The 21,450-nt window shown below is 32.9% G+C and overlaps 3 protein-coding genes across 6 annotated transcripts; 2 read left to right on the top strand and 1 right to left on the bottom strand.

The window, feature by feature from the left end:
* Positions 1-6,344: 6,344 nt before the first annotated feature.
* LOC101208881 (peroxiredoxin-2) lies at positions 6,345-8,645 on the top strand. The gene is made up of 3 exons (XM_004142467.3): positions 6,345-6,611; positions 6,753-6,832; positions 8,216-8,645. The coding sequence occupies exons 1-3, from the start codon at positions 6,457-6,459 to the stop codon at positions 8,467-8,469; spliced, it is 489 nt and encodes a 162-aa protein (XP_004142515.1). The 5' UTR covers positions 6,345-6,456; the 3' UTR covers positions 8,470-8,645.
* Positions 8,646-11,453: 2,808 nt separating this feature from the next.
* On the top strand, positions 11,454-13,533 carry LOC101208639 (rac-like GTP-binding protein ARAC7). 2 transcript variants are annotated; one of them, XM_031888668.1, is made up of 8 exons: positions 11,454-11,837; positions 11,923-12,010; positions 12,099-12,208; positions 12,306-12,369; positions 12,455-12,519; positions 12,689-12,754; positions 12,885-12,991; positions 13,262-13,533. In XM_031888668.1, the coding sequence occupies exons 1-8, from the start codon at positions 11,739-11,741 to the stop codon at positions 13,290-13,292; spliced, it is 630 nt and encodes a 209-aa protein (XP_031744528.1). In that variant the 5' UTR covers positions 11,454-11,738; the 3' UTR covers positions 13,293-13,533. The 2 variants fall into 2 exon arrangements, with proteins under 2 accessions (XP_031744528.1, XP_004142514.2); XM_004142466.3 differs by having other exon boundaries at positions 11,458-11,837; positions 13,259-13,533.
* An 80-nt stretch (positions 13,534-13,613) lies between these two features.
* Positions 13,614-20,418, bottom strand: LOC101208396 (probable plastidic glucose transporter 2). Of its 3 annotated transcripts, XM_004142465.3 has the most exons (14): positions 20,013-20,418; positions 19,511-19,634; positions 19,292-19,403; positions 19,104-19,171; positions 18,869-19,001; positions 17,023-17,122; positions 16,803-16,915; positions 16,622-16,715; positions 16,266-16,419; positions 16,001-16,144; positions 15,820-15,893; positions 15,058-15,146; positions 14,377-14,491; positions 13,614-14,102 (listed from the first exon to the last, which is right to left on the bottom strand). In XM_004142465.3, exons 2-14 carry the CDS (start codon positions 19,599-19,601, stop codon positions 13,917-13,919), a joined length of 1,473 nt encoding a protein of 490 aa, XP_004142513.1. In that variant the 5' UTR covers positions 19,602-19,634; positions 20,013-20,418; the 3' UTR covers positions 13,614-13,916. The 3 variants fall into 3 exon arrangements, with proteins under 3 accessions (XP_004142513.1, XP_011660292.1, XP_011660293.1); XM_011661990.2 differs by lacking the exon at positions 16,001-16,144; XM_011661991.2 differs by lacking the exons at positions 15,820-15,893; positions 16,001-16,144.
* Between the last annotated feature and the right edge of the window lie 1,032 nt (positions 20,419-21,450).

Below are 21,450 nucleotides of genomic sequence, written 5' to 3'. Positions count from 1 at the left end.
AATAACTTATTTCTTCTATCCTTTTTATTGTTCTAATCATTCCTTATTTATTCTCTCACTCTTTAACGCTTTAATAATACTTTCTTATAAAAAAAAAACAATTTGTTCTTTCGATCTTAATCTTGATTTTAAGATATCAATGGCCATTAATTGCAATATAAAATATTATGGTTGTAGATCGAAGTAATTTAGTTTTGTTTGTGATTATTCTTTATTTTCTTTGATGTATATTTTGTGTTGAATTTGATTTCAAATGGTTTTGTTTTATTTTTTAACATTGATTTTGTTTTGATTTTACTTTGTATCAATATTTTGACCTACTTATATTATATGTATTAGTTGATTGATATACGTATTACATGATTTTCATTTTTTTTTCAATTTTATGCAGTTCATTATAGTATTATTAAATATATGAAGGATATAACTAAGTACGTATCATTATCAAGTATATTAGCAATATATTACTAAAATATATCAGCATATCAATAAAGTGAATCATTATCAAGTATATCAACCAAGTTTACAAGTGTATATCAATACTATATAAAGTGTATAAGTAGACTTCTAGCATATCAAGTGTATATAATCAATCAAGTATATAAGTGAAGAATACTATGTGTATTTGTAGTACAACAAGTGTATCAAACACATATGATCACGTGCATCAAGTGTATCAAACTTATCAATGAAGCCTTTAAGTATATCAAGGCCTATAAGGTGTCAAATGTATAAAGAAGAATCAAGTGTAACAAAGAGTATAAGATGTATTAAACGATATCGAGTGTATTAAAGAGTATCATGATGCATCAAGTTTAACAAAAGAGTATCAAGAAATAACAAGTGTATCATATGTGTCTCAAGTATATCAAATATATATCAATAACGAGGGAATTTTGTATATGTGGATTGAACTTTGTTTCTACTATTTTTGCAAATACCGTTTGTTTTCTAATATTGAGTATTTGTGCAAATTGAATTATATGGTTTAGTTGATTTCTTTTTGTTCATTAAAAAGCTTATTTTTATCCACTAACATAGCTATGTTTTAATAATTAACTAGTATATAGTTACATTTGCACGATAATAGTAATACAAAGTTATGGGATTTAACTAAATCTACCATTACACATATGGTATAATTATAACATAAACTCATGAAATCTCAATTAACTATCACTTATTTCGTTATTCGTAATTATTTTCTATTTTTCGATTTTAGTTCCATATTAAACTCCCAACTTCAATATCAAATGGAGTGAAATTTACGTTAAACTATTTGTTTTTAAATCTTCTACAACTCACTTGAAGGTTTGATGATCTAAAAACTAATGGGTATGTTACTAGAATTCCCTTGAAAGAGAAACTACTCCTAATTCACAATTTCCAGCAACCCTCGGCTTCCACGTGAAATTTCACCTATTGCCAATCACTTTCGGCTCAATCACTTTCGGCTCAAACGTTCTTTGTAAGAATAGTGAAAAAAATTGAATAAGCTTTCTCCAAATTTGAATGTAAAACCAGTGGTCTGTCTTCCCTTCCAATTTCCATCACTTTCTCATCAGATTCAGCTTAAGATTGGTTCATAAACTTTGTAAAAAATTGCAACATCTTTCGCTCTTTTGCTTCTCTTTTCATCTTTCTTCCTTTTCTCTTCTTCTTTATTTCGTTTCCCTAACAAGTAAATATCTCTGCCACCTCATGCACCTATGTCATATCTTTCTCCTTTCCTTTTATTTATCTGAACTAACCCACTTTTCTCTTTCTGTATTCTCTTCCAAGTTAAATATTCATCTTATACTACTCAGTTAATTTTCCTTTCTTATCAAGTTTACCTTTAACTTGCAAACCTTAAATTCAACTTTAACTTAATTAAATTAGACAATCTATCTACCATTATTGTAATAGTAAACAAAGCTTTGATTTACAATAATACTATATTAAAACATATTTTAATTTAAGAAAAATATTTGAGTTGATAGCCTAACATAATATATTTGTTGTTTTAATATTGTGTAGCCAAATCTAATCAATTAATTGTGGACATTTTTTATATTTTTTTATAGTGGGATGTAAATTTTTTATATTTTCGAAATTGTTTTATAAGGCGTTGAAAAAAAAAACTCAAATTTGTATTGTTTTTATAATGTATTACAAAATTTGGAAAATAGTTTTTGAAAACATAATTGAAGATGGCCTACTAAACATGTACCCATTCAACTTTGTGAATTTATTATTTATGAACAGCCGCCTCGAGATTATCTTTCGATATTATTTTTCTTAATTAATATAAAATTATTATTTTTATCCTTAAGTTTCGACTCTATATGCTTCAACTCTTCGAATTTTACTTTCTATTTCTATTTCCAATATTACATTTTTAACCTTAGTATTTTATTCGTATTGAAAAAACAATTCATAAAGTTTTTGAGAAATTCATAAAAATAAAGAAAATGTGAGTATTCTTTTTCTGGGTTGAAATGATAAAATAAAGAAATTAGTGACTATCCTTTTTCTTTGTTAAAAACATAAATAAATAAAGAAATAAAGAAATAGTATTTTGTTTACATGTTGGGGTTCAAATTTCAAAATATTGAAGTGAACAATTCAAAGTCAACATTGTGGAGGGTGATTTTGTAATTTCGATAATGTATATTCATTTACAATAATAAATTAATTTACTACAAGAAAAAGAGATTAAATAAATGAGAACAATTGAAGACTACACCCATTCCAACGGTCCTCCTCCTACGCTCTTAACCTTTCAAACTAACAATTTCTTTTTCCCTTTCATTCTTAAATTTTCCAATTTACTCACTCAACTATATACATCTTAATTACTTTAATTAACTCATATTTATTATCATTTTTTCTATTCAAACTTTAACATATCTAACTAAATTACCATTTTCAATCTAATTTCAAATTTTATCAATACTCATAAACTTCTAAATATTAAAGTAAACAGTTGCTCGTGATTGTCCAAACAAAAGAACCATGATGGGTACTTAAATAGGTATTCTTTTATAAAAGATGGAGAAAAAATAACTCATGTTCCTTTATGTTCGAAGGATGTATTTTCTTATCAATTAAAGTTAGAGAGAGAAAAAAAAAAGAGTCGAGCGAAAAGTTACATAAAAATCTACAAGAAAAAAAAAGTAGAGTGAAAAGTGAAAAGCAAAATAAATAATAAATAAATAAATAAAATAAAAAAGAGGTAAGGTGAGTTGTTTGGCAAAAGTGAAAAAAAGTGGGAAGGGCAATGTTTTTCCAAAAATCAATCTTTGTACGGTATAAGGAAGGGTTTTTGACCTCTAATGTTAACAACTTGTTTTTGCCTAGTGTGTTTCAATCTCTTTTGCAGGAATTTGAAAAAGTATTTCAAGATGAAGCTCCTAAAGGATTACCACCTATTAGAGGTATTGAGCACAAGATAGAGTTGATTCCTCGGGCTACCATTCCAAATAGGCCAACCTATAGAGAAAATCCAACTGAGATAAAAGATATTCAATGGCAAGTGGAGGAGCTCAAGGAGAAGGGGTATGTACGCGAAAGTTTAAGTCCATGTTTTGTACCGATTTAATTAGTGCCAAAGAAGGATGGAACTTGGTGCATGTGTGCGGACTATTGGACCATCAACAAAATCACTGTAAAGTATCATCATCCAATTTCCAGACTAGTTGATATGCTTGATGAATTGCATGGTTCATGTTTCTTTACAATAATTGATTTGAAGTCCAGATATCATCAAATTAGAATGCATGAAGGGGATGAATGAAAAACTGTCTTCAAAACTAAATTTGGTTTGTATGAATGGCTTGTTATGCCTTTTGGTTTAACTAATGCTCCTAGTACATTTATGTGTTTAATGAATCATGTTTTAAGAGAATTTTTGGAAACATTTGTTGTTGTTTACTTTGATGATATTTTGATTTATTCAAAGACTTTGATTAATCATGAGAAGCATGTTAGGTAACTTTAATTACACTTAGACTAGAGAGGTTTTATTTTAACTTAAGCAAGTGTAATTTTTGCATGGAAAATGTTAACTTTCTTGGCTTCATAGGGGGTAAAAATGGAGTCAAAGTAGATAAAGAGAAACTTAAGGCAATTAGAGAATGACCAACAGCCAAAAATGCAAATGAGGATAGGACTTTTTATGGTCTTGCTAGCTTCTATAGAAGATTCATAAAAAACTTTAGTACTATAACTGCATCATTGAATGATTTAGTGAAAAAGCAAGTTGCCTTTGAATGGGGAGAAAAGCAAGAGAAATCCTTCAAAGAACTTAAAGAGATTTTTTATGAATGCAATTTAAAATCTCATTTGAGAGTTTTCCCTTAATTTGCAATTCTTGTGATAGAATGCATGCAAGTCATTCAATCTAACCTTGATTAAGTTTGATTATGGAGTGACTCAATTTAGAACAAGATTTTCAGACCTTGTTTTTAGATCTTTGATCTAAGAGGTTATCTAATCCTAACTTTCTTTTGGTTGATCTAAATTAGTATAATGAAGTGTTAGTTTCTTATTTCAAAAGTTTTTACTATGTTAATAGTTTGGATCTTTGTATTGGGGATTAGGATTGCATTATCAATGTAACTTCTCTATTTTCAATCTCGACCGAACTTGACCCTGAGATGGCCCGAGTTCTAGGCTTCTTAACTTATTTGTCTTCCATCTCGGCCGAACAAGCATCGGATTAGCCTGATGACTCAATCTCTAAAGCTTTTTGTCATTCATTTTCGATCGAGAAACATCAAAACTAACTCTGAGGCTCCATTTCTTTCTTCATCTTGGTCAAGAAACACTGATATTAGTCTTGAGATTTCACTTCTTTCTTCATCTTGACTAGGAAAACCGAACTGACTGAAATCAACTAGTTATTAGGTTGATTAATTTAAACTGTTGTGCGGTCAATGATCGATTTCTCCTCTTGTAAATTGATTGAGTTAGTTTTTTGTGGCGATTTTTGATGATCACCCCCTACTACAATCTCCCCACCTTAGAAACTTGTGTCTCGAAAGGTTGCTTATTCCCAACTCTACAAAACTAGCTTTAGTCTTGAATTATTTTTCACAAGTTCATTATTAAGTTCCATGGTTGCTCTTGAACACCTTTGTCATGATAATGATTTACTTGATCCTTCAACACTACCGATAAACCATAAGCTCAACAATTTCGCTTTATGAAAAACTCTCCATATTTTCAAAAGTTTTTTTTTTAATTAATTCTTGCCCATAGTTGCAAACAAAATTTCTTAACAATAACGCACCAAACACAAAGTACACTTCAAATAAAATTGGTGATGATGTTAACATGTAAGTCACTTAACCAGAGTAATTGATATTTGTAAAATTCAATACATCTTTGATGTATTCTTCCTTTTTATCATGAAAACATACAACTCCTTTCTTAGTTGCAATTCAAGAAAGCACGCAATGGCCAAAATGAACCTTAAACTAAGATCTCCATTCTTTGAGTAAACTAGTGCATCCATTCTTTGAGTAACTTACATGTTCAGCATCTTGCATCCTTGCCTCAACTCATGTATTTAGTCACATTCGCTTGGGTTCTACACACTATGAACTCCTTGAAAAGTTTAACAACTTCTATTTTCTATTTATGTTTCAAAACTTTTAAAGTCCTCAACCAACTTCAAGCTTCTAGGATGGGTCGAGCAAGTACAATTTTACATAAGTTTCTTTCTTTTTACTCAACAACACCTTCTTTCTTCAGTTGTAGTCCATTATCACAACAAATATCAAATGTCTTTTTTATATTAACATTGAAATTATAGTAAACTTCAACCTCACATATGCAATTAACAAAAAAAAGAAAAAGAAAAAAACTAAGTCCTTAATATCTCATATTTGCAAAATAAACTAAACCAATAGTACTAAACCATTGTCGACTCCAAATTAAAATAACCCAACACCATAGATTGCAAACATCCATAAACTCCACACTCTCGAAACACTAACATTAGGACATATGTTCTCTAATGTCTCGTCCTACACAACCTAATTACCATAATTGATATTAGAGATATATTGGATTAAGAAATTTCACATCATAATGTTTCATTAATCATATTTTAACAAACACTTCTTCTATTGAATAGGAAGTACATAGGAATATAGAGAATTTGAAATTGATATTACGTAATGGTATGAAAAGTAAAATGAAAAAATAGTCAAATTTAGCAAAATATAAAACATAAGAATTACAAATCAAAAATGAAAAAAAAAAAGAAGAAAAAAAACGTAAGTTGCCAAAATTAGATAGTAACGGAATCAAATGTAGAATGAAATAGAGTTAAACAGATTGCTTGAAGTCCGCTTTTCTTTGGGTCACTCCATCACTATAAGTAACCATCTGCCTCTATTGTAAATCCACACAATTCACACCTCTCCCTTACTTCTTTTCACCTCTAGTCATCCGAATCCACGTGAAATGGCTCCCATTGCTGTTGGAGATACTTTGCCTGACGGCACCCTGGCTTACTTCGACCAAGATGATCAGCTTCAACAAGCCTCCATGCACTCTCTTGCCTCCGGCAAGAAGGTTGTTCTCTTTGGAGTACCCGGCGCTTTTACTCCTACTTGCAGGTATACCCCTCTATGCTTCTCTTCTTTGAGATCATCCGATCCCAGAGCTATTGGATTCCAATTTCTGCTTCTTTTCTTGTGGATCTTTCTGGGGTTCGTCTTTTTTAAACTTTCGTCGAGTAATAACTTGTTTGGTTTCAGTATGAAGCATGTACCGGGGTTTATTGAGAGTGGTGACAAACTTAAGGCGAAGGGCATTGATGAGATTCTACTAATTAGCGGTATGCTTCTCTAATTTAACTTCAAATTACATTTTGTGATAGTTTTAGTGATCTACATAGGGTTTGAACAATTACTGATTCCTTGTTTTTTAATTCTCTAGATGTAAATTATCGCAGGTTGGAAGTTTGATCAATGAAATTTGATCTCTGTGAATGTTGGTTTGTGTTATGTCATTCTAGGAACTGCCACTATTTGGAGTTTTATGAGTCTGTGCTATTGGTGTGTTTTTCCACTAGAAGGATGAGTTGAAGTATTTTCCATTCCTAATGCCTTTATTTCTTAACCTACAGAGCAAGAATGTATTAAAATCATTTTTAAAAAAAAAAAAAAAAAAGGCCAAAACAAAACTTTTGACACATTTGAACTATCTATTTTATTCTCGTGAAAATTACTAGACCAAGGTAGGACTTACGAAATGAAAGTTGTTAAGATTTTATTGTTTCGATTTTCTAATTAAGATTTGGGAGTTGTTGAGAAATTGAAGAGGTTTTTGAGATTTTTTTTGGACAAAAGATAAATGTGAGGTTTTTTATTAAAAAAAATTAAATAAGGAAATATAGGGTGATCGACTTTCCCTCCTCGAGAAAAACTGACCATACATATAGCATTGACAATGAACCAAAACTTTCACTTCTTTACTCTCTCCATTTTTTATTCCATTCAGTCCTCATTGTGGCCGAGATTTCCGTTAGAAAACCCAAAAAGTTGGTGATTTGAGGTGCTATCAAAAGAAGTGAAAGGTTTTTATCTTATTTTGGTCTGGCATCAAGATGTACCTAGCGAAGCAAGTGTGAAGGATAAAACTTTTTTTGTGCTATTTCTCAACCTTGAAATGAGACAATTCTATTTAGCTTTATTGATATGCTTGCCCTTTCTGGTCAAAATGATGATCAAATTGTTAAAATTACATGCTTATTCTCCTTATTTGTTTATTGGTCAAACCATGAGCGGGAACAATGTATAGATCTTAGGGAGAGTTTCAACTCAAACACTTAATTTGGATTCTGTTCTTCAATGAATAGAACATCTCCTTAGTTTTATGGAGTTGATCATCTATACATATTCCCAAAAAAAAAATGGAAGAAAAAGATTGACCCTTGACTTGACTTGTATATGCAAGATACTGAACATGGCCTTTCGTGAAAGGTTAAGCCAAAATTAACGAGGTTGTTATTAAATTAGTCGTTGTACGTCAATATTATAGTTTAAAGGGTTGATGAGAGCACCCTAAACAAATTTTTTTTATCTCTTTGTTCTTCTGAAACATCTTAGTCAACAAGTTTCTTTTGTCAAATAATTTTCAAAGAACTTAGCTAATAAACTCCGGAGTTACAGATTTTTTATATGTTAGGTAATGATAGTTTTGTTTCTGTTGGATGCAGTCAATGACCCCTTTGTGATGAAGGCATGGGCCAAGACTTACCCTGAGAACAAGCATGTCAAGTTCCTTGCAGACGGCTCTGCAGCATATACACACGCTCTCGGCCTGGAGCTCGATCTTTCAGAAAAGGGACTTGGCGTTCGATCCAAACGTTTCTCTCTCTTAGTTGATAGTCTCAGGGTCAAAGCTGCAAATATCGAGTCCGGTGGAGAATTTACAGTCTCCGGAGCTGAGGACATCCTCAAGGCTCTTTGATTGACTCCAATCTTTTAGTTGTATGTTTGGCCTTCTATGTATTTTCTAGCTGATGAACTATTATGATAAGGAGCAGAGCCCATGTGGATCTTCTATCGAACTGTGGTTTTGTGACATTAGATGTTTATGGCTCCCTTGCACGAATAATGAATATATTTTTATGCACTTCTGGCTATTGTCTTTTAACTGCTCTAAGATTGTGTGGTGGTATAGGATGTGTGTGTGTTGAATTTGGGTATATTTCAGGAGGATGTGGTTCTGTTACCAGGAAAATGTGTTGTTAAAGTTCAACATTTTGATGGTGATGCCTTGGAAAAAGCACACTATTTTCCTTTTAGTTAATAATCAAAGATGGGGATGCAGGGCAGCTTTTTGATTCAGGCGTACTTGTTTTCCTTCTAGGGCTTTGCGTAAAAGCTCTTTGGCATTCATACACCAATGGTGAGACTTTCTTTTTAGGAAAACAGACACAGCCACAAAACCACGAGACATAGCCATAGTAAACCACTCGGATAGGGGAAGAGACAATAGAAGACTGTCGGTTCATCATAGCTTTGTGTGCTGAGGAGATAACACCCATCTCCTGGCCTCTATTTTTAACAGAACCTTTGTTCAATAGATATATGACTCTCAAGCAACCAAACGTTAACACCAACATTTTTTACATGTGAATGGAAGACACAATCTCTAGTTCATGTCAAGTTCCTTTTTAAACTTTTAAAATGTTGTATATATGTGCTTGAAACTTATTGAATGGGATAAAACTATATATAGCTAACAATCCTCAGCTAAAATATGAGCAAGCTGTATCAATGCACACAAATAGTTTTAGGTTTCAAAATCAACCAACCCAACTCCTGTTTTGATTAATTGAGTAAACATATATATCCCGCAAACTTAAAGGTTTAAAGCTATTGTATTTTAGTTGTTATGTTTGATTTTGAAAATTTATTGGAACACATAATTTTAGTTTTAAGAAAGATATCGAAAAGAAAAACTACCATGGAATATATATAAGTAAAGGATTAGCTAAGAGGAAAGTAATTTAGAATATATTAGTTGTTAATCTAAAACTTAAAATTGTAAAATTTTGTTGAGAATCAAATCCGATAGGTGAATAGATTTTGGCAAAATTTTGAATTTTATTATTTTACGGATAATAATTTTAAAAATTCACAACATTGTTAGGGAAGAAGATTGAATTTTTTTTTTAGTGTATAAAAAGCTTATTTCAAATTGAGTGGGCGGGAGAATTTATCACATTTTAAATTAAACACACATAAATGAATTTACATTACAAGCTTTGCTTCTTTTTTTTTCTTTTTTAAAAAAATACCACCTACCTAAATCTTCATGGAATAAATTCCATTTCATAGCTGATTAGTACATCAAAAACCACGTGAAATTCTAATAATTTTTCTAACATACAAATAAATAAAGTTAAATAATATCTAAATATAATTAATTTAAACAAATCATCAAACAAACACTCCATAAAATAACATGCAATATAGAAAAAGTCCACAATTGTGGTGCTTTGCCACCAACTATTCGACGATCAAGTCTTTGACCATTTAGAGAGAGCCAGAAAGTATAGAAGTTCATATGTATTTTAGTGTATATTAATTGTTATGATTGTTATGAGCCCTTTCAATTATATAGAAATAGGTTTTGTAGGTTTATTCCACCAATGAGTTAAGCATGTGGAAAATTTCAAAAGTACAACTTAGGCCTAATCTCTTCTTTCGTAGGGGTGCCTTCTTCAATCTTATGGTTGTTCCTATGAGTTGGACCTCGTACTCATGGTTTCTATGGCCACCCCTCTAGGTTGGTCTCTCGAAGAAACTTGATAGTTTCATGACCAACCCTTTGGGTTGAATTTCATACTTAACCAAACAATCGTATAATTTGATAGTCGACCATCTAGATTAACCTTCACATTTAACTTAATAAATATTCATTTTTTCATCCATTTTTAAGTAAGACTTAGTAGAATTAGTATAAGTAATAGGGCCTGAAAATTTATTATAATTTTTAGATTGTAAGAACAAATTGTAATTGATGTCAACAATAGAGATTTTATCTTAGGCACTTGGCAGTTGATTTTTCTATTAAAAACAGTATTGTTAAAATAACCTTTTAAAACAAAACAGTAAATTTATTTTTTCTTTATTCTTAAAATTTAGAAACTGTTGCAATTTTAGTTCTTAATTTTTGAGTTTGATTTCTATTTAATACTTAGATTTCAAAATGATACAATTTTATCTCTAACATATAAGGTTTATTTTATTTTGATCTTAGATTTTCAGATTTGTATTTTTAACCTCGACTTTTTTCAAAACACCAAATTTAAGGGTTTAGCTTTAACCTCTAAAATTTTAAGTTTAGTTTAAAGGAAAAATATTAAAACTTAAGAAATTAATATTAAAACTTAATTAATTATAATTTTTTTAATTAATTAGTAAACATTATGACAAAATGCAAAAAGTAAGTATTTGGAGAGAGAGAGAAAAGCAAGGTTAAAACTTATAGACTAAAAAGTAACATTTTTAGAGAGTGAGGAAGGAATAAAAATTACTCTAAACTAAAAAGATATATATATTATTTTCCAATAAAAGAAAAGAGGGCTCTTTTAAGAACACTTTATGCAAAGTTTTGGTGAATTGCTACTAATAGTGCATGCACAAAGCTCCCTATTTGTACTACAACAAACAATAATATATTGTATTGACAGGCATAAAAAAAAATGTTCAAATTAAAGCAGAACAGGAGAATTATTATTATTATCAGTCTCAATCCCAAAATTCAGGGCTCCTTAATTCGTTCAGAAAATAATACAAATAAATAATTGAGAGACTCTGCAGTGTTTCTTCATTTCTCACCCACTTTGTTCTAATGGTGAATTAAATATTAGCCAACTGTTGTGTTGGAAGCCAGCCAATTTAACACTTTATCAATGCCATTCATTCATTTGTATTTCAAATTAAAAGCTCAATCTGTTCGTTTGGGATTTGAAAATCCCTGCAAGGGTCAAAAAAGCAAGGTGATTCTTTGACCACAAGCCTCTCTCTCTCTCTCTCTCTTCAGTCTTCACTTTTTATAAGCAATTCTCCCTTGAAACTTGGAGAATGCCTTGTGTAACTTACTCACCAAGATACCCACATTCTTATTTCTTCTTATTCTCATCTTTGTTTTTTTGTTTACTTTTTCTTCAAACCCTATTTTGAGGCTTTGGGGGGGTTTGGGTATATTCTTCTGTTACCAAAAAGATGAGTGCTTCAAGGTTTGTTAAATGTGTCACTGTTGGAGATGGAGCTGTTGGGAAAACTTGTATGCTCATCTGTTACACCAGTAACAAGTTCCCTACTGTGAGTTCATCTTCCTAAATCATCATTTTTCAAGTGTTTTTCTTCTATTTGTGTTATGAATTTGTAATTGTTTTGTTTTGGGCAGGATTATATTCCTACAGTTTTTGATAACTTCAGTGCTAATGTGGCTGTGGATGGGCATATTGTCAACTTGGGATTATGGGACACTGCTGGTAAAATTGGGTTGCTCTTTTCGTAGCCTGCTTGCTTCTAATGGATTATTATCTCTCTGAGTTTGGTATATGCTGCTCTGTTTTGAAGGTCAAGAAGACTACAGTAGACTTAGACCACTGAGTTATAGGGGAGCAGACGTTTTTGTTGTGGCTTTCTCGTTAATCAGCAAGGCTAGTTATGAGAATGTTCTTAAAAAGGTAATGGTGGAAAAAGAACATTTGTTTTGGTGTTGCGTAATAGAGTTTTTGTTCTAATATTACTTGGATGAACTGAAGTTTAGCTTATGTTTCTCAGTGGATGCCAGAACTTAGACGATTTGCACCTAGTGTTCCTATTGTTCTAGTTGGCACCAAGTTGGGTGAGTAAACAACTTCAAACTAGATTTCACAGTTCTCTTCCCTATTTAGAAGAGTTTATTGACATGGTTTTTTATCTTTCCTTAGATCTTCGTGACAATGGAGCTTATTTTACGGATCATGCAGGATCAAACACAGTAACATATTCTCAGGTACCCAAAACTTCGAAAATATCTAATAAGTTCATTACCTTGATGTTTTGTCAAAGTAAATTAAAAGTATTTGACGTGTTCGCTACTTTTGAAAGTTTAGAAACCAAATAGATACAAATTTGTAGTCATTTTTTAAAGGAGAGTTATTTAATTCTTTTGTTTTATACAGGGAGAAGAGCTTAGGAAACAAATTGGTGCTGCTGCATACATTGAATGTAGCTCTAAGACTCAACAGGTAGATAGATGTCTTTCATGGACTAGGGATTTCAAAGACTTTATTGCCTCCTTTTATTCCCTTCTTAATAAGGGAGCCAAAAAGTCATCACCACATGCATTAACAGTACTGAACTATGATTTTTGTTTAGAATGTCAAAGCTGTTTTTGACACTGCAATCAAGGTTGTTCTACAACCTCCAAGAAGAATCGAGATGCCAAGGAAGAGGAGGAACCGAAGGTCTGGTTGCTCAATTGTGTAAGTACATAAAATTCTTTTTTCTATTGATATTTTTCTGTACTTCATAAGAAATGATTCCTTGGATATGGCCTATCATCCATCATTTAAAATATATGTATTGTGGGAGAGTTCAAATACAGGTTTCGAGACCTAGGGGTCATTCCATGATTCTTGTTTTGTATTGTTTTCCAACATCAATAGGATTATAACTATAACCCCAGTCTTTGTTCTTCAATATTGCTTCTCTGTATAATGCTGCTCATGATCTTGCATGCATGTATGCAGCAGGTGCATTGCGTGTGGTGGCTGTACTGTGTAAACCGTGCTCGTGATCGGGAACATCCATGTTTTATGCCAATCTTATAGCTAGACCTTATGGTTGCTAGTTCAACATAATTTTGTACACTACGAAATAGGAATTTGCTCAATGTACTAGCTGACTGACTGTAGAAGTGAGGAAAGTCCTTTATTGTGGTACTGCAAATGTTGTATTTGAAACGATGTTTTGGTTGCTTTTGCTGTGAATGGAAGCTGCACAAATTCCTGTTGATGGTTTAAAAGAAGCGTAGACAAGACCAAGAATGGCAATCACCTTGCCAGGTTATTCAAAAACTAAAAGATAAGAATCAACAACTTTAAATAAGAAATCATAACAGGTTAAATTGAGAAAGTGAGACAAAATCAAGTCTAGCATTCCTCTGTATTAGCATAGTTTTTAGATCTCTATTATACACTCATTTCTCACAAGGCAATACTGCTCTACAATACTACATTTACATGCACAGATAGAACGTTTGATAACAAACAAAACAATGTGAACCATTCGAAGCAACGGCAGTGGTTACTGGTTAAATAGATATATGGAACTGTTGGAGATACCGAGTAGTATATTCTCTGCAGTAATCTTCATGAGATTTGAGGAGCTTCCAGCCACTTTTATGCATTATTGATCTTGAGGGAGAAGTGCTATTTCAATTTCTTGAAGTGATTTTCCTTTGGTTTCCACCACATTCCTTTTCACGAATGCAACTGCAATCAAGCAGAATGTAGCAAAGCCAGAGTACAGAAGCTGAGGCCCCATCTTCTCCAATAGTTGTAGGAAGAGCAATCCGACAAAAAAATTTATCACCTGAAAAGCATTGATGATGGATCAGTGAACCACAGGATCAGCAAGAAATTTTGAACTCCAAATAGAGCTCCCAAAGGTCATCACATTCTTATATAAGAATGAGCTAAATTGTCCACCAGTTTCCCATGTATGGAATAACACAAATCCCGCAGGAAAATCCTACTATTTAGCCACAAATTTAGAAACGCTTTGAGACAGAAAAACAAGTCTTTCTAAAGTGGAAGCATCCATGGGAGAAGGTAGTAATAAGACCACCAAAGAAGTGAAATATTACCCAATGCACCGACATGCAGATCGCCATAGCTTTTGCCCTTATCCGACTGGGGAAAATTTCTGGTAAAAGAAGACCTGGAACCGGACCAGCTCCAAGAGCAAACATCAAGACAAACCTGCAATTAAACGTGAATACACGTGTTTATCTATAATATCGGTGCTCACTTTTACACATTTCCAGCATTTTTATCAGAAGTAGCCTCTCAAATCTTATCTACATCCACTGTGAATACTAGACAAAATAAAAATGTGAATGATCGTCATTAACTTGAAGTCCAATTGCATTAGCCTTCCAACTGAAAACCTAAAAACCAGATTTGCCAACTTCATTGCAACAGTGCTTGAAAATTCACCCATTAATCTAAAAGGAGAATGACAAAATGACAGAAATCTAGCCAACCAAGCATAACTCAACTGGTAAAGGCATAAAATCTCAGCCACTAGGCTGAAGATTCAAATCTCCATCTACACCTTTAACCTTCACGTCATTGAACTAGGAGAAAAATAGAAAGTCTATCAAAATGCCTGATGAGATTGTGGGCATCAGGGTATGACAGTTACTGACAAACTTGCCACATAGCTATAGTGAGATCAAAGATGAATGATGTATGAGGGAGTTTTTCTTCTCTATATAATAATATGAAATAAATTTCTTTTTCTTTAAACAAATAAATTTACTCACATCAACGTGCCACCAACTGACAAATATAGAGCTCCAGAGTCTGAGTAATGATAACTTCCTGCAACTACTTGGACTGCCATTGCTACAGCCTACATTGACATCAAACATCAAGCAAAGTATTTTAAGATAATAGAATACTTCAATCGCAAAGGAAATTTTCAACTGTTGTATCCTTGGTGAAGACATCTTAGTCTACCGATAGTCAAGAACTTATATTTAGTTGCTTCTGTTAGATACCTAGATTAGTATAGGGTAAGGGCAAAAGGGTAATTAGATTTGTTGGTGGTTAGTTGGTTATAAATAGGAAGTTGAGGAGGGAAGAAGGGTATGAAGAATTTGGTGAAGAATTAGGGCTGCAACATTCCTTGAAAGAGATGAAGGGCAGAGGGTTAGGGTTCTTTTACTTTTCTTTTACTGCTTTTATATTGTAATTTTGTTGAAGGTATCAATAAAATAGAAACACTATATCAGTGTTCTATCAGCTTCCTACCAAAATAACATCAAATAAGAGTAAAAGTCAAATTAAACAAGGTTGATTCTAAATCCCTTGTCTATTAAGAGTAAAAGTTTTAGATCCTAGTTACCAACGGCAACATTGATCAAGTAGGCCCTCCCCAGCACCTACTGAGGAGAAATAAGTCGATTCTCCTGATTCAAACAGATCAAATCTTTTTCTCCGATTTTAATAAACAAGATATAGTATGGACATTCCAGATATAAGTCATAGCAATTAAAAGAAAAAGAATTGCTTGATTTGATTACCATCCCAGAAAAGCTCCACAGAAGAAGCAGCTTTCTTCCTAAGCGGTCCATTAAAAGCATCGCGACTATAGATCCTATCAATTATAAATTGAGAATTTAAAAATAAACAAATAACACCCTACAATAAATACACAATGTGTGGAGCTTATGTTTAAGCAAACCACCAGAGAATGGACCGAACCTGCTAAATTTGAAAGTCCCACGCAGACATTTGCAAGGTTTGATGGTACTCCCACACTTTTAAAAACAGTCGAGGAGAAATAAAATATAGCATTTATACCAGATAGTTGTTGTAAAGCAAATAGTGTTGATCCAATAAAAACAACTGCAAAAGGAATGCGTGAATAACGAAGAACTATGCCACCCTAATGAAAGAGATAAATGATGCAAGAAGAGTGCATGGATGGTGGAATTAGAAAAAATGAACCAATATGAGTGTTTTCTACCTTGAAAGTGGCGACCAAAGAGCAATTCAGAAAGTTTTACATCATCTGGTTCATCTCCCCTGTCAAACTTGGACAATTCTGCCAAGGCTGATTTTACATGTGATCCACCAAGAAGCTTCTCAAATTCAGTTTCTGCTTCCTCAGTCCGTCCTTGCTACATTACAGAAGATTAGACTCATCAGATTTTGTTATTCAAATTTTCCTATGGAACAGGAACTTATGCACCAATACAAAATTGCACCATAGCCATTGGCAAGCATTTCAAATTTGTTTTCCTTGGGAATGCACAGAAGAAAAAATTTCCATCAGGAGGGATGAAGGTTTTGATGCATGTGAATCTATGCAAGGGATCGGACCTTATATAGCCAATGTGGACTCTCAGCACAAAATACCATGGCTAGAGCCAGTAATGCAGCTGGAATAGTAGAAACCCAAAAACAAGTGCGCCACCTGAACCAAAAAAGAACATATTCTTAAATGATAAACAAATGGATAACTATGCATCTGTAGGCTTCTAGAACATACTATATTCCATACCAGTCCGCTATATCCTTGACAGGGATTCCTATTAGGAGGGCTGCCATGAGTCCAAGACATGTAGCAATCTGAATGAAGCTTCCATATGTTCCCCTCACAAATGCAGGAGAGATCTACTCGCGTTTGTGGGAAAATTTGAATTATAAAAGAATCATCTTATATTGAATGCTTTTAATAATGTAAGTTAAGGCATAGAAAGCAGTAGTGTAACATTAGCTACCTCAGTGACATAGAGAGAAGCAACAGGAGGTCCTAGACCCATTCCAGTCCCAACAAACAGCCGTCCCAAAAGCATTCCAGCCAGAGTTTTGGTCATTGCACTGAAATTCAAGTTTTGACTTTACTCATGAGAGTGAAAGAAAATGAAGATATTGTCTAAGTAGTGGTTGATAATAAACTAGAAAAATTAGAGTTGGTTGACAATGCGAATTCTGTTGTATGTTTCTATTCGAAGTCCATGAAATATGTGTTTGGCAAACAATCTCAATTTTCTTTTTTAAAACTGTTTTCGAATTTTATGTTTCAAACAATACAAATTCTAAAAACAACATTTCTATATTTTCAGTGTATTTAGACTTTGAATTTTCAATCTTAAAATGCAAATTATATTAACCATGAATACAAATAATTATATCATGTTACAAGCTCAATTCATTTTTTAAAATTAAATTGTGTATTATGCTAATAAATTATATATGTTATAAAATAATAATTATACAAAAAGTTTTAACATAAAACCTTATCAGTAGTTTATAGTCAACCTAATATAATTGGTGGGTAACTATCGCTGGTTTTATAGTTTATATATATAGTATCGAACACATTGAAAACATTTGTTCAAATTAGCATGAAATTTCTGATTTTGCTACCAAACACGTCTAAAAACATGAAATAGAACTATATTTTCATTGAATCTCTTGTTTCTAAATTTCAAATTTCTATTTTCCGATTCTCTACCAAACAAAACCTTAATTTCTGAAAATCAACAGGGGAATGATAATCTTCAGTGAACTTGTATCAATAAGAAATTAGAAAATAAGAGTCGTTATGTGGAAACAAATTGGAAGACAGTATGGAGGTTTCCATTGACTACTAAAGGAAGAACAAAAAATGTATCAGTGTTTATAACAGCAGGGTCTTGGTTCCTGACTGATAATTTGTGTTTGGTTGAAAGAGATTTGTCTCCTAGAAGTCTGTTGAGTAAAAAAAAGAAATATGTGCATGCCAAAACAAGAATCCAATAAGAGAACAAAATGAAAAGCACATTCAAGTTATATACCAACTTCCGGATCAACTAGTTCTAGACATAGAAGGATATGCTCTAAAAAGAGGACAATTGAGCTTCTATAGTCCACGTTAATGGAACACTGAAAACAAATAACCTGAATGTCCTATATCTTAAATGATGTGACAAAGGGGTTCATCCATTGACTGGATGAGTACAATTCTGAAAAGTGGAGACTTTCAAAGTTACCATTTAGCCCACTGCCCACCAGTCAAATAAACATAGTTAGCAAGTCCCCCTTTCTCATTATGGTCTTTGTTAGATGAACTGAAGAACACTATCCTCATAACTGGGGCTGACTCTCACCCCACCATATACGTATTCAACCACTTGCCAGGTTGAATTGGCACTACTTTTGCCAACACCTGGACGTGACGTCGCCAAAGAACTAAAAAAGTGAAGTCATGATCCTGAGCGGTATAAAGTTAAGATTGCAATACCAAGAGTACAGAAAACCTATGAACAGAAAAGATCAACTGACAGAAAATGCCAGGAAACCTACTGAATATCATATCAGTAGTGGCAGACAAATGACCCAAAGAATCATAGAAGTCACATCATAACAAGACTGTGGCAGTGATTGCTACGATGAATGGTAAAGTTAAACTCAGCTACTAACGAAAATATTAGAAACCTGCAATTTCAATATCCTACACACGCATACCAGTTTATTATAATACACGGAAACAATGGCAAGACTGTCAAGTAAAAAGAATGAAGGTATGATAAACATCAAGGTGGAACTTTGCTAGAATTGCCTTTAATGGCTAGAAAATATCACCTCATTCCAGCACCAAGAATCATTGGCAAAGCACTAAGTTGAAAAGCCCTACGACGCCCAACCCCATCAGCTATCCAACCACTCAGTAAAGATCCAATTAAGGCACCACCCAGACATGTACTCACAACCAAACCTTCATGGGAAATATAACGGTAAAGCACATTAAGAGCCCTGAATGATCTCAATTAAACACTTGGAATTGAATAGGAAAGACAAGATATTCACAGCATGACACCTTCTGCCATTGTATTCCCATTGAAACCAAGATCCGCAGAAATGATCTCCAGCGGTTCATTTACTACTCTGCAGAAGATAGCGAGATATAGTCAGTGTCAACTCGTTAACAAACAGCAAGATCAGCTTCACCAAACATTGAGAACGAGAGAAAGAGCAGGACAGCTGGAACCAGAATAGAGAGCTAACCCCAAGTGGTAGCCAAATAGAAATGATGTTAAGGTTGCCACTAGCACGTGCGGTAAAGAGAGACTCCACGAAGGGTTTGAGGCTTCGAAATCCTTACCATTCTGCAAATGAGCTAAAAAAGAAACCATACCATCATTTTAAAAAGCTCATCGTTTCAGAAAATATATCCAAATGAAACTCATTGGTCGCAAAGCAACAGACTGCCAAATAAAGGGTTACCTGAATTATCCTCCATGTCAATTGAATCGGAATTATCTTTTAATGACAATCGCTTGTACGTTGAGAAAGCTTCACGTTTCCGATCCCACATTCCAAACCACAGCAAGTCCTCACCAGAAGTTCTCTAACATGAATGATTTCAGGATAATATTATTACGCTTCACATCATAACCCAAATATTTAAACGCCATTGCTATCTTCCAATAATGAAATAACGTCGAAGTGGTTTCACAATAGCAAAGCATCAGGGTTTATCACATCGACTTCCCTTTTACAGGAACATGCATTAATACAGAAATCAAACTCCAACTTCCAATAAAGCCAAAGTAACTTTACTCTTGTTGATCTAAAACCAAATCTAATTATAATCAAGCTACAAATTCATGTTTTGTAGCAATTTTTAAGTAAAAAAAAAAAACACACACACACACACAAACTCCCTTCGAAAAGCAATGATGAACCAAATCAAACAAAAAAGAAGAAGAAGAAGAAGAGAAATTACCAAGTAAAAAGAGTGGAATACAAATTGAGTAAGGTGAAGAAAAAATAATCGAAATCAAAACATAAGGAAACTCAAAATGTTGGACAGTCACTGAAACGGAATGAAATGGATCAGAAAACAGATCTGAAAGGAGAAACGGTTGAGGTTGTTCCGAAAGCTTCAAGAAAGTTGTAGAAGGTGGTGTAAATTTGGGAACACGCAAAGGGAAAGGGAGGCGAGAACTGTAGAGTAAATATATTAAAGAAGGGAAGAAGAGAGTTGGGAGAGGCTTAGATATTAGAATCGGTGAGGATGATTGATTATTAAGCCATGGAAATGGAAAACAGAGCAATATTTTTGTTTTGTCGTAATCTTACACTTTACAGACAGAGTGATCAGTTGAGAGAGGGAAGCAAACAAAGATGGTAATGCTACTACGGCTTATAATAAATAAAATATAGTATTAATTTTGGGGCATTTCACTTCCTCACAGAATTTGTTGTCCTTCTCTGATTGGCTGTGGCCATTCACACCTATCCCTTTTCTTTTATCTTTCTACTTTCATGGAAAGGTTGAAATTGTTTTTTGATTTTAGAACACATTTTTACTCCTCCCAATTTTAAAAAATAAATGAAGTATATGGGATTTGAACCCAAAAAGAAAGAAGCAAAGTAGAAATCAAAATATTCATTGAAGTATTAAAGTATAACAATTAATAGCTTGTAGGTGTAACACTATAATAAACTTAATGAATTCTTATAAAAAAGGAAAATTATCATTATTAAACGCAACTAGTTTTATTTATTTTATTTTATTTGAAAAAAAGATGTAAATAAATGGAATTTAGGGGCGGTAATATGTAAATAAATAAAAATAAATATGAGGGAGATGGTGATGGAGGCGCCAGGTGTCGGGTGTAGAATAAAAGAAAGTGGGGCCAGGAAATTAATTAATTAATTACGGTATGACGTGTCGACGTCTTAAGGCGTTGTCATGTCGCCATGAGCTTTAGATTCTGATATTCTGTTGGGCGCAGCTGCTGACACGTGTATGCTATCTTAGTACTACTGACATTGCATTTTTTTATTAATATAATAAAATTTTGTGGAATTTAATTTGCAAACCTCTCCTTCACAATTAGTTTTTTAGAATACAAATTTTGAAAACACATAAACCTTATATGGATCAACTCGTTTGATTTAGGGCTTTTAAGTATAAAATTGGTCATGTTCATTTATATTTGAAAAAAAAAAAGTCAGATGCTATGATTTATATATATTGATTTTATATTAAAAACCAAACAAACACTATAATAAGTTGGGTGTTTCTTGATGCAGAGACGCGTCGGAATAAGTTTTTTTGACATTTTCTTCGACATTGGGAAGGACGTTGGAAAATTCATGTCGGGATAATCATTCCTAACTTAATGTGGAGATGCATTGTGACTGTCCTTTCCTCG

The sequence above is a fragment of the Cucumis sativus genome, chromosome 1 (genome assembly GCF_000004075.3).
Source record: "Cucumis sativus cultivar 9930 chromosome 1, Cucumber_9930_V3, whole genome shotgun sequence".
Lineage (NCBI taxonomy): Eukaryota > Viridiplantae > Streptophyta > Magnoliopsida > Cucurbitales > Cucurbitaceae > Cucumis > Cucumis sativus.
This window is presented reverse-complemented; position numbering and strand designations above follow the sequence as displayed.